Genomic DNA, 13,631 nt, shown 5'->3' on the forward strand with positions numbered 1-13,631 from the left:
AATTGGGGTCTCAGAGACAGGAGGTAGGGGGAGGGGTTGTGAAGGGACAGAAAAAATATATTTGAAGAAGTAATGGCTGGAGCTCAACAATCTTTAAGAACAAAAGACAAAACTACTCCAAGGCACATCATAATCAAAACATGATGTGATAAAGAGAAAAATCTTAAACTAGAGAAAAAAGTACATGAAAAATAAAGATGACAGCTGATTTCTTATTGGGAAATATTCAAATAAGGTAGCGGTGGAACAACATCTTTACAATATTGAAAGAAACAAATTTAACTGAATACAAATCAAACTTTGAAAACTACTGAAACATTGTCAAACTTAGAACCATATACCAAAGAAATAAAACACAGACACTATATTCTATCTACAGACAATATGCCAAAGCTACATTTATAAGTTGTTATCCTCAGAGAAAAGGAAAAATCACCTACCAGTCATCCTCCATGGCCTTACCTAGCTTTCTGATCTCAGTATCAGTAGGCTTATTTCCAATACTACCACTCTAGACCTGAATATCTGAACCACCTCAGAAAGGCAGTGGGAGTGGGCAGATTGTCATAACCTAGCCCATTTTATCCATTCTGTAACCTCAGACATTGAACCTTCTCACCCATCAAGACATGGTGAAGCAGGAGTATGTCTAGTCACAAACAAAAGCAACCTAAAAGCCATCCTTTTCTTTGACCAAATTAATCACTAGAAGCTGGGCACTGAATGACTGAAATGTGAACTCCTGTCCTGTGCTCCTGTACAACTCAGGAGCAGAAGCTCCCTGAAGGATCTCTGGGCCCTCTAAGATATGAACAGATGGGGAAGCATCAGATATAAATGTATGGCAATGGCTTGGTGGAACTGATTTATACAACTGCAGTCCCCAAATCCTCTGTGAAATAGAGTTAGAAAGCTGCAATTGCAGGGAGCCTATAAGAAGTAGAGTTAATATAATAATAGCAATAGATATGTAGCACTCAGTAGGTGCAATGGAAACATTTTACATATAATTTATTTAATCTTCCCAAAAGCCCTCTAACACAGGTACAATTCGCTTCATTTTATGATGAGAGTAAGTAATGCAAATGAAGTACAGTAGTGGAGGCAGAATTTGAATCCTTTGAGTCTGACTCCTGAGCCCACATTCTCAACCACTTTTCTTTCACGTCTCTCAGGAAATAGTGTGGTGGGAAGAAGGCACACTGGACAAAAGCTAAACACGTGGTTAGTACCTTTTCCTTTCACTCATTATCTCACTGTCCTGAACAGCTGGGACAGATGTCACCCACTTTGCTTATAGTTCATATTGAGTTCACTTCTAGTTCATACTGAGAAACAATCAAGAAGTGATTTTACAAAATACTTTTTAAGTGTCATCCAAATATAAGGGCTACAAGGGAGTCTAAAAGATAGGAGCAATGCATAAAGGGGTTTAGGAAAGAGGAGTGTATTGCAAGTATCAAGGCAAGAAATAACAAGTATCCAAAACAAGCTTTTGGTATTATAGAGTATCTACTGATGCCTTTATCTCTTGTTAGTCTTAGTTGTTTCTTAGCACTCATTTCTCAAGCCAAGAGATCTTGGCCTAAGAATAAGAGAGTTCATCTGAAAGTTTTCATTCCTGTGTTAATTAGGGATTCATAAACTGGATTACATAGTCTCTTTGTCCCACATATAATAAGAAATGAAGCAGTCATAAAGGATAAAAACATCATTTTTGCACCTGTAATTGAAAAAGAAAACTGGAGGATAGAGCAGAATCAAAACTAATTGGCTAAGACATCATACAAACATATGCCTCTAGTTTAAACAAGAATGGAGAGAGGGAGGGAGGGAGGAAGAAAGGAGGGAGGAAGGAAAATGCATACGTTTGCTATGAACTAAAAAGTAATGGAAAGCTGCCTCTGTTTTAATGGTCCTGAGAACACTAATTTCTTTGCAAGTTTTTCCAGGGCCTTGGCTGGTCCGCCTCCAGCAGTAATGTACAAAGACTGCACATGCACATCTGTCCTGCTGTAATTAAGGCTGCAGAGCAGCAGGTGTAAACTTCTCATCCCTCACCTTGACTCTTAAACTGCTTGTGCTCTTGTAACTTAAAATCTAAACTTCTTAAAAGTGATATTTGTAAAGCCGTTAGTCTGTAACAGGAGCTAGGCAGGCACTGCAGACATTTCTTTAAAGCAAAATTAGAAACAGCCACCTAACACACATCATTTTAAATTTTATGGGGGGTGGGGGCACTATTAATTCCAAGGAGATTAATATCCACATGAACATGATCTTGAAGCCAGATTGGAAGACTTTTTTCCCCTTAAGAAAAAAGCTTTCGTAGTAACAGAAAGAGTCCCTTACTCAACCTTTTCTTAATGTAATTTAGGTGCCTGGCAATTTTCTGATACAAAGGGCTCAACCATCACTAAGCTTTTGTCTTATTTTCCGCTTAAAAAAAATGTATCTTTAGAAGAATTTGAATTTTAGTCACCTTGTTCCAAAGAGCTGAGGTGGCAAAACCTCTCTGCACATCTAGTTCCGTTTAAAATGTTTCTGTGTGATTCTGCCAGATCTTAAAATAATTATAGCTTAGGAAGGTATGCATGGTGTTGGGTCTGAAAAATTTTTATCACCATACCTTTTTGTGGGGTCAGAAGATAGATCAGTGATATAACCGTGTGCCAAGAAAACACACCAAGTTTGGAGCTGTCTACTTCTTGCAGGAACACCCAAAGGAAAGGTGCAATGCCTGGGGAGAGATCACGGTTTCATGAGGGACAGTGACACTACTTGTTTGGCATAGAGATTTCAGCACTGGCAAGGGAACAAATTCTTTCTTTCTGAGCACTTATAATGCCTATGCCGATTGTAGAATTGTTTGAGACTTTGTGTTAATAAGATCACTGCTTCTGCAACGCCTGCTGCAGGAGCTGAGGAAAAGGACTTGGTTGACAATGGCTATCTGTCCAACACAAGAGTTGTATAGCGCAACTCCTGGGGTAGAGAAGAACCCTACTCGTCCAGGGCAGATGCTGCAGACCTTGCAAGGACAGCCTGTGATGCCATCCAAGCCCAGCTGCAAAAGTTTTATAAATTATTTATTAGCTGTGGCTATAAATTAGAGATGAATGGAAGGCCTTTGGGCCCGATCTTGTACTCCTTATTAATGATTTTCAGGCATAAGAGGACAGTATTCTCTTGTATGTAGGAATTCCTAATGCTGCTACTATTTTACCAACTGTTCTCTCAAATTCTGCTCTAACAGGGAGTTAGGAAAGTCTTTTTCTAGGAAAGGTAAATGTAATCAATAATCCACTTAATTCAACTTACCTTTTTTATCTTCCTGTCATAAACATGGGATCCACTTCCCATTTCAGAGAAGTTGAACTTACCTCTCTCCTGGCCATCAGCAAAATTTTTGCTTAGAGTTGCGTCAAGTATCTAACATTCTTGAATTAAAAATGTAAGTGATAGCCCTGGCTGGTGTGGCTCAGTGCATTGAGTGCCAGACTGAGAACCAGAATTGCTGGTTTGATTCCCAGTCAGAACACATGCATGGGTTGCAGGCCAGGTCCCCAGTAGGGGGCGTGTGAAAGGCAACCACACATTGATGTTTCTCTCCCTACTCTTTCCCCTCTAAAAATAAAATTTAAAAATCTTAAAAAAATAAAAATATAAGTGCTATTAGGGCTCTCTGGGGCCAAATATTATTTAAGCTGTCAGACTTACTCTTCTCAACAAAATAAGCTAGTCAGCTTCATGTCCCAAACCTCTGATATTTGAATGAGTGCCAGACAAGTAGGAATACAAAGCCCCATTTCCCAGGAGTTTATGTACCTTGGAATAAGTATCCCTGTATCCCCAACCTCAATACTGTTCAAATTTACACTTCGTTGTTCATCAGCCTCTCTTTATCACACATGCACAAACACAAAATCTGCTGACAGACAAGAACTTTTGCTCATATTTTTTTAATGTATCACAATGAGCAGGAAACATACTTGATGAAATATTTTCAAAGGAGTATATTCAATTACCATCTACAATCAACTTAACTATGACAACAAAGTTTTTGTGACAAATTTTTTTTCAGTTTGAAAGTTCCATGTGGTTCTGTTTGTTAGTCTCCATGTATTTTGGTACAGTTCGAGATCAGCATTGTTTACAGTAACAAAAAAGCTAACAAGACTACATTATAGAAAAACACCAAGAACATCATTTTTGGTTTCACTTGCTCTATTTTTTTTGTTTTTTTTTTTGTTTGTTTTTTTGTACATTGCAAAGGCTGTTCATATACCTCTTCACCTCAGGGTCATGTTCATTTATGCTTTCTTTCCTACCCAAACTTGCCCCCCTCCCCCCAAAGAAAGTAAACAAACAAAAAATCTAGTCAAAGCTTTGTTTCACAGTGGGCAGTATCTCAGCGCCAACAACCAACCAGCTCAATTTATGCTTCTATTTAAAATGTTTTAATTTAATTTATTATTTAAAAAAAATATATGTCCATGAACATCAAGTGCACTGGCTTGGGTCACTGCCTCTCTCTCCTGCAACTTCCTGCCATGCCTGATAAACTCAGGGTTAAACACATGCCGTCTGTTTTACTTTTGCTTTCAATCCTGTAAAACTTTGGCCACATTCATCTCTTTAAATAGCATTTAATTTAAAAAAAAAAAACCTTCCTAAACTTTTCCGTTTGTGTGTGTGTGTTTTCTTCTTAAGTTTCTTTTTGGAAGGATGGAGGAACAATGGATGAAATAACTCCCATCCTGTGGGTCAATGGTGCAATGAGACTGACTGACGTCTATCACCAACCCACACTGTGGAGTACTTGAAAAAAACAAAACAAAAAAACCCACCAACCAAAACATGAAGTGTGAATGGACGTGAAGAATTAATTTAAAAAGTGAGCTGAGATAGCCTATTCAGCTACCTACTATGCAGCAGACAGGAGTAAACTCTCTGAAGGAGACCGGTCTAAACAGTTGAGCATTGTAGTGAACTAACTCATGCTTTGTAAATGATACCGGTCACAGCCAGGGTGGATATTAGCCCACAAACATCTTAAGCTCATGTTTGACTTCTAATTTTCACCATCGCTGACTGCTTTGCTACTTCTGGGTTAATGCTGAGAATTATTTTTTCTTTTTTGAATGAACATATATGTGGGCAGTAGAGTTGTAGAGGAAAGCATTAAGTGTGCAACCAACTCCAGGTTGAAACAACCACACAACCCCCTCTGAGGAACACTTGGTGGTGGAAGCATGCTTAGCCTATCTACCCAACCAACCACCTTGCTGCTGCCAAATACACCCACAGGTCAAGGCATGGCATAACAAAACACTGACAGTCACTCTGTCTCACAGAGGGAGGATGGTATAGTAGCTCAAAACAGAGAGAGAAAAAAGGAAAAACACCATTGGGGAGGGGTGGCAACATTACAAGGAAATGAACTTAAAGTTGAGGGGGGCAGGAAAGGGATAGAAATTGCACTATTACCAAGCAATATCTTTCTTTAAAAAATGTTTACAGAAAGACCTACCAGAATTTGACAGGTAAAGCTAGTGTTAAATCGTTAATTGGTATCACATAAAGAACCAAAAACAAACAATTTTTTTTCTATATGATACAGACACAGAGTAACATACAACAGTTAAATGGCAAAAAATATATATATATTTCATAGAGTTACAAACAAGATAAAATAATGGAAAACAAAAAAAACTGTACAACTTTAAAATTTAAAAATGTTCATCTCAAACACAGGGAGAAATACAAGACTTCTTGTTAAAAGAAAAGTTTGTTAAAACAGCAAATGTTTTGTGTACTTGTTTTTGACACCTTATGCTACAACTGGATACTGGTATGAATAGATAGATGGTATTCTTTAGTATTTCTACTTAAAAAATTAAAAAAGGAATTTGCACTGTGCATCAGCCTAGTTAGAAATATATACAACAGTTCAGGACCTACTCTTTCATTAAACTAAAAACAAATTCATAAAAATAAAATAGTCCCGGCTAAAAAAGAAAAGAGAGAGAGAGAAAGAAAAAATCGATTTTTCAGATCTTGGAATGCTCCAGTCTTTTGCAAAGTTGATGAGTGGCTTCAGCAGTGGGGAAAGAAGCCCGAAAGGTGACCAATGGAACCTGCATTCACAGTCTTCAAAGTTCCCTTTTGAAACCTAAGGAAGAGAATGAAGGGGAGAAGGATTTCACACATTCCGGGCATGGGGAGATTGTTTCTGTTGATGTTTGGCTATGAAAGTGAAACAGCAAAGCATCTATTTGTCTCCAAAATCTACATTATAGCAGCACAAAGTTTTCCTTTCAAAGTTCAGACCATTTTTTTTAGATGAGAAAGGGTGTATGGTGCCGTTGTGTTGTGTGTTACAGGACTACGGATATTAACATAAACACAAGTGCCTCTTTCTTTTTTTGCTCTCGGTACATTGCTATCTGCTTCTTTGTTGGCTGCGCTCTGGATCACTCGCCACTCAGACTGCCTAACACAAGGACAAAACTTTGAAGTAAAAAATGTGTCTTTTGGTATATGGAATTGTCATCAACAACTGCCTCTCTGCTTACAGAAGAAGCACATAACAACCTGGGAATCTTTTGTTTTACTCTTTCTTTTATTAAACTAAGTCTTGTTTGTTTAAATCAGAAACAAATTCTCAAGTAACAAGAACCCTTTCCCTTTTTTTCTGCATCAGCAGTGAAAGGGTGTGTCTTTGGATTTTATTTAAAGCATGAAATTTCTTTTTCTGAGAGGAAAGAAAACAAAACAAAAACCAAACCCCTAACCAAAAACTTTTTTAGAAAAGAAAAGCACACAGTCCAATTACACAAATCGAAACAAATGTTTTAGCTTAGGAAAAGAATATTTGAAGCATCTACCAAACAAGGAGGTTAAAAAGGGGTGAAAAGAAAAGCCAAAGGAAGGATAAATTAAAAATAAACACACAAGGCTAACAGACACAGGTAACTAGAATTATATGTCTTTAAAAAGTTTCAACTCCCCAACCAAAAATAATCTGTGAGGATCCTAATGACCCCTAGAACCCTTTGAAATTCTTTCTTTAGTTTTATAAAATAATTCTGCAGCTACCCCCTAAGAAATGAAGGCAGCTACCTTAAGTGGGAGATTATAGGATGGGAGGTGGGAGGAGGAAAGAGAAAGTGGAATTAAGGGACAAAGGGGAGAAAAGTTTAGGCGAATCAACGGATTGCAATCTATCTGCTAGGAATGAACAAGACAACATCAAATGAGGAGCTGTCAGCTGGACCATACAAAAAGCTAAATGTACACAAAAGGTTTTTTTTTTTTCCTTTTAAATCTACCATACTGCTTCAGTTCATTTCCAATGCAACAATCTACTCAACACCAAAAATGGTCATATCTATCATAAATACAGAAAGTCAGTTTTTAAAACTTATTTTTTTAAGCTACAAGTCCTCAACACTCTTTGTGTGTGGGGTTTTTTTTTTCTGAAAGTGGGAGTGCTTAACTTTTCACCTTGAAATTGGCTTCAGCAGAAAAGCTATCCTTAAAATCCCCAGAAAGCTAAAGCAGTTCACATTGTTTTTCTCGAATACTTTCTGCCCGTTTTTAAATTAAGAAACAAAAAATTTTTCTGGAACAAAAACAAAGAAAACAACAAAAAAAATATTTAAAACAATGATTCTGAAAACAGAACAAAGTGTGAGCGATTGACCTGAGAATAAAAAGACATTACATTTCTTTTTTTCTTTTAGCAAGCCATTGGTATCTGAATGCTAAGATAGCAAGAAATTTAAAACTGGAACAAGGTGGACTGCTTTCCCATACAGTGCATGCCGGGCTCCTCTGTGCTATCAACGTGGGGCGTTTATTGAAAAGGGGCAAATATACAAGGGGTTTAAGCTCCGAAGACGTTAGGGAGGCCCTGTGGACTTCTGTTTCCCAGACCAATAGTACCTTCAAAAGGACACAATGTAACAGGGTTTGGGGTGGGTTTTTTTTTTTTAATATATTAAAAGAAAAAAGACAAGAATGTAAAATCACCGGCATAGATAGGTATATGGGAAAACAACCCACGCTTTTTCTTTTTTTTTCCTTTTTTTTCTTTTTTTTTCCTTTTTTTGGTTAGAAGCTTTGGAATTGCAGTTAGTCTGTTTTTGAAATTGGTTTGTTATTAATTTTTTATTTAAATTCATTTGTTTGTATTGTTCATCTTCAAAGCTTACAATCTGAAGGTGTCCGTTCCTACACTGGTCAGACCACTGTCCTTGGGGCAGCTGGGGTCTTTGGGACCCTCCACCGGGCTCGCCGGTCCGTCGGACTTTTGGCTGAGATCCGTGTCAGACTCCTCCGAATAGTCGTCTGTTGGCATCGAGGGCTGAACCCCTGAGGTGCTGCATGAACTTGAGGTAACCGTTGAAGATGAGGAGAGAGGAGGAAAAGAAGGGGGCTTCGCGGCCGAAGCCCGGGAGACCACTTGCGGCCAAGACTTCCTGGAGGCGTGGGGGGAAGCGGAGGACGAGGACGAGGAGGGGGCGGCGGCCGACGGGGGAGGGGGGCTGTCGTTTGAGTGAGCGGCAGACTGCGAGGTAGATGCGGTGCTAGGATCGGGGAAGCAGGCAGAGTGAGGTAATAAACTAGGGTGCTCTTTGGCGTTTCTTGCTGCTCTCGTGATTGTTCTGTGTTTGTGCAAGGCCGACTCGAGATGTTGACTCAGAGCTTCCTCCCCACAAAGCGCGCTCTCGCACGCCAGGCAGTGGTACGAGCCGCCGCCACTGCCGCCACCGCCGCTGCCGCCGCCACTGCCGCCGCCCGTGGGGACGTGAAGCACCATCTCTTGCAGGTTCACCACAGACTGGCCGAAGAAGCAGAGGGACTTCAGGTGGCTCCTCGCCGCCTCCTCGTCACCGAAGCCCGCCTGGCACTTGCGGCAGACCAACTTGTACTGCACCTTTGGAACAATGAAGGGGTCGTAGAGGGAGTCCACACTTTTGCTTTCTGCTTCTGGCTCTTCGGGGGGTTTCGGCAGGAGGGGGGACACCTCACGGGGTGCGTTTTTCTGCTCTTCTGGTTTGGGGGATTCTTTGGCAGGGTCTTTGTCTGGGGAAGCAGCCCCAGGGGGGACTGGGGTTTGGCTTGCTTTGGGCTGCTGCTGCTGCACTTTTTGCTGCTGCTGCTGCTGCTGTTGTATTTGCCGCTGCTGTTGCTGCTGCTGGATCGCCTCCTGCAGACTCTGCTGGTATTGCTGGTACTGCTGCAGTAGGGAGCCCGGGGACAGCCCCATCAAGGCCTGTGACAGCGCAGGGCTGTAGGGGAACAGGCCTTCCATGCCATACATAGGCTGTATGTACCCACTCTGCAGGGCGCCAGGGATCTGGGGGGCATAATAAGGAGAGAAGCCTGGTACAAAGTAAGGAAGGAATTGGCTCGTGAGCAACGCTGTGGGGTCCGAAGTCAAGGCTGCCTGCAGGGCCTGCAGCTGTGCAGGGTCCACTGCATACTCCATGGTGGGCAGCGGGGCTGAGATCGTGGCTGCGGTCGCTGTGGGGGCCTCTCCTTTCTCCTTCTTGGGGACAGGTAGGGCTTCCCCTTTCCCTTTGTGTGCCTTTTCCTTCTCCTTTACCTTCTCGCTGTCTTTGTCCTTGCGTTGCTGCTGCTGCTGTTGTGGCGGGAGCTGTGGCGCAGGTGGCGGCTGGGCTGCTGGCGGCGGCTGCACCTGTGGCTGTTGCTGCTGGGTTTGTGGGGGTTGCTGAGGGGCCATCGCCATGGTGGCTTGTGCTGGGGTCGGGGAGCTCAGCGACGCTGAGGACGGTTTATTTGGTAATCCAGATGTGGGGAGGCCAGGGGAAGGAACTGTTGTGCTGGGCAGACCCATCAAGTTCGGTTTTGGAGACGTTAAAGCTGAAAAGAATGAAGACAGAGAAATCACGTGTCAGTCTAGGTGATGAGGTTTTAGCTCAAGATGTTTGACCTGTGTCACCAGCACCAAGCCTGAGGTTTCAAGGGTTAGACTTGAAGGATCCTCTCAAAACTGATGTTTTCAACACAGGTGTCGACCAGGCTCAGGTTTGGAGAGCCTCATATTCTAATCTAGACCCCGTCCTGGGTCAGCTCCCATACTTCCCCTTTCAACCAAACACCTTCCTGCCTAATATCACACCCACCCCACTAGTTCATATCTTCTTTGCCAAGCTTCCAGATACCATTCTTTCTGCCCAAGGCAATTAGTCTGGAGGGCCCCAAACTAGCTGGTATGGAAGGCCTTCATCAAAGCTTCACAGAAATACTACAGCCAAGAGATCCCACCAGAAGTTGTCTGGAGGAGAGAGGCAACAGCAGAAGAGAGTGAAGGAAAGCAAGGAACCTGGCCAAGCACCAAGACCATGTTAACAAAACACAGGCTATATACACTGACTTCCATTGCTGCAGCCAAATGGACATGTTAAGAGGAAGGAGGAGGAATGGGAAGAAATAAAAACAATCCATTCAGGGAAAACTATTCAGATGCCTTGGCTCAGCTGATCTGCTTTAACAAAATCTTTGACATAACCATCTAAGAACAGGATTCTGGAGTCTGCTAGAGAAATGAACATTTTCTCTTCCTGCGCCTGTTCGGATGACATTCAGTCCTAGGGCCGTGGAGGGTTGAGAAACCAGCCATAGGAAGAGGAGAAAAACATGTCAGAAATAGAACAGCCAAAGTGCTGTCACCAACCTGCATCAGGAATCACTGCTTACGTGTGGCAAAGGTCTTGGACCATGTTCCTAGGCCCACACGGGGTACAGCCCCATCCTCAATTCCATGCAGGCCTAATCGACCACTACCTGTGAAACTTCCACCCAGCCCAGAGTCTGATCAATCTTCCCCAACCCATACTCTTCTGAGCTGAGTCTTTTGTTCTAGGGTCATGGAAATGATGCTGCTGTGGGTACAGGTGCTCTTCAAAAGTTCAACTTCATGCCATTTTGCTTTTATTAAAGATCTACATTAATACCCGTTTTTGCTAACTGAAAGAAATCCGGAGAGGATTTTCACACTTTCACAAGAAAAGGCAAAATGTGAAAATAGCATTCAGCTTTTCTTTTACAGTGAGCCACTACAGAGGCAGCATGCACTCCGAGCAGCAAGAGTAACACTGCGAAGCTCCTTCCCCAGGAGCTACACTCAGCCATGTCAGCATTACGCTGCCATAGCCATGAACTGTTTCTGCGAGCATCTGTGCTTTATCTTCATTTACTTTGTGCGTTCATTAGCAAGATGTGTCCTAAGGTGATTGCTTCTTCACTTCACACCATTTTGGCTTATAAAAGGTTTCATGGGAACATTCTACTCTCAGATATTGAGGCAAACCTGTACACCAAACTACAGGTTTGTAAAGACTAGCAAGACGGTGGGGAAGGAGGACAGCATTATGGTGCAGGGGTGGGGAGCGGGGAACAGGATGTGCTGGGTGATGAAATGCTGAGAGAAGAATTCATAGGTAGCAGCCTTCAGATCATCTTTACATCTGCCACACCCAATAAACTAGAACAGTGTGCATCTCCTTCACTTCAGAGAGCACCAACATGTAAAATCAAACATCCTATGGCCCCTCGCCATTATTTGGATCACCTTCTGCCAGAAAGCTGTGGTAGGGGGTTCCATTACGTGACACTCCTTATGAGAAAACACTCTGAAGCCCAGAAGTGGGTGAAGACACTGTTGACTTCAGGCTACAGTGGAACATTGTTTACTGGGCTATCACAATGCATTTAAAAATAGTCAAATTTCATATGATGAGAACAAGGTGTCTCAAGTTGCCAATCCCAGGAAAACATCCACTAATGTTTGTACAGCCAAGGAGGATGCTTCCCTCGGCATTACACAGCATCACTGATGTACTCTTCCAAAAGAGGAGAAAGGGACCATTGAGAGTAAAACATCCAATTTCCTCAAGGCACATAAGGAGCTGAAACCAGATGATAAGCCTGAGTCAGAAAAACCCAGTAAAGGCTCATTGGTTAAACTGGTTTCCACATCTTTATGACATCAGGCTTTCAGAAGAAAGATCCAGGTCTGAAGGCTTTAAACTGACTTTCTGTATCTTGAACTAACAGTCTACATAAAATATTCAAAATTTTAACAAATGTTTACTGAACCCATGCTATTTACCAAGCTCCGCACTAGCCACATTGAATACATATATTCTCATGATAACTCTTTGGCCTTGGCTTTCTCATCTGTAAAGTCAAAACCAAACAAGGCACTGCATCCCCTGAGACCTAGGCATACACCTCTGGAGTCAGACTGATACCATATGGTTATGACAGACACACATCTGCCACGTGACCTTCGGCCCGTTTGCTGACTGCTTGGAACTTCAGCTTTCCATAGTAAATTACTGTAGGGAGTTACATGGTCACATGGGAAGAGCTTACCATTGGGCCTGACATATTAAACACAAGTTTCTTCTCTTCCATTCCAGATCTAGTGCTCCCGTGAGCTTCAGTACAGCCCAAAGATGGTAACTGGGGTATGCCTGACTGCCTTCAATTATTAAGAGCATATCTTTCTATCTTGAGTCCACTCTAAGTGGTCTGAACCTGAGTAGCACTAAACAGATACCTGTTGACTGACTGGCTCATACTGGGTGTTGTGGAAGGAGCACATAGCACTGGGAGCCCGGAGGCCTGGGCGGGAGCTCTGGCTCCTACTCTAGCTTGCTGAATGGTCTTGACCTCTCTGGGCCTCAGTTTTCTCATCTGTAAAACAAGGGGAATAGATCAGACATTCTGATTCTAGTTTGTTTTTTTTTTCCACATTGTTATGAAATGTTGGGCCTTCCCAAGCCCCTCTGCCTAGGTCCTGGGTTGCAAGGGTAATTCAGTGTCTCACCACTTTCTGCAGCTTGTTTCTTGGCTTATGTCTAGCTGGCTTGAGCATCACTCTGTGACATTAGCTTGCCAACACACATAAGCAATGACTTCTACATCTTAATGCTTTCCTTTCTTGTTCTTTTCTTTGGATAAGAAAGTGGGGCCAGGAATAAGGTGGCCTTATGGTCTATAAAACACTGCCAAAATTGTAAAACATGCATTTAACTCAACCAGGACTGCTCTGTGAAGTAGCAGGAGTACTTCACCCCCAGAAACAGGGACATGTTTTTCAGGCAAGAAAGCACTTTGGAGGGTTCTCCTTTGGTGAATATGCACTGGTCCATGTAGGCCCTGGGGTGAACTTGCTGACTTTTGCCTAAGTCTCATAGGGTTGTGGAGGTGAAGGTCCAATTTAAGAAAGAAGTGGATCCAGGGAAGATGGGTGAGGACAGAGAAACAAGAGAGGTACACAGGAAGAACTGTGAAACTCCTCAGTAAGAGGAAAAATAGTAAGAGTACCAAGTATATGACTCTGAATAGAGGGGAGGGAAGAACAACAGGCAGAAGGAAATGATGCAGTGATTAAATACCCCTAAAAATTACCATGAACATTTTTTGTCTGGGGGTACTAACACAAATATGTCAAAATTCAAAACCACATTGCTCAATATAAGACTCCTGGTCAGTACATTTGAGTACTGACATATGAACACAGCCACTATTGTTCTGGCTAGAAGAGAATCCCAGTAGTTAGTAGGCACCTGAGAGCGGTTCTTCTGCCA

The 13,631-nt window shown here is 42.2% G+C and overlaps 1 protein-coding gene across 2 annotated transcripts in view; it reads right to left on the minus strand.

Annotated features, from left to right (window-relative positions):
* Nucleotides 1–3,946: 3,946 nt before the first annotated feature.
* The window catches only part of ZFHX3 (zinc finger homeobox 3), a 233,856-nt gene continuing 224,171 nt past the window's right edge, over nucleotides 3,947–13,631 (minus strand). For both annotated transcript variants that reach the window (XM_045818414.1, XM_045818415.1), the window contains one exon: nucleotides 3,947–9,894. In XM_045818414.1, the coding sequence (XP_045674370.1) occupies nucleotides 8,216–9,894 (1,679 nt within the window). In that variant the 3' untranslated portion in view covers nucleotides 3,947–8,215. The remainder of the gene's footprint in view (nucleotides 9,895–13,631) is intronic.

The sequence above is a fragment of the Phyllostomus hastatus genome, unplaced genomic scaffold, assembly GCF_019186645.2.
Source record: "Phyllostomus hastatus isolate PE091 unplaced genomic scaffold, TTU_PhHast_1.1 phas_scaffold_345, whole genome shotgun sequence".
In the NCBI taxonomy this organism is placed as follows: Eukaryota; Metazoa; Chordata; class Mammalia; order Chiroptera; family Phyllostomidae; genus Phyllostomus; species Phyllostomus hastatus.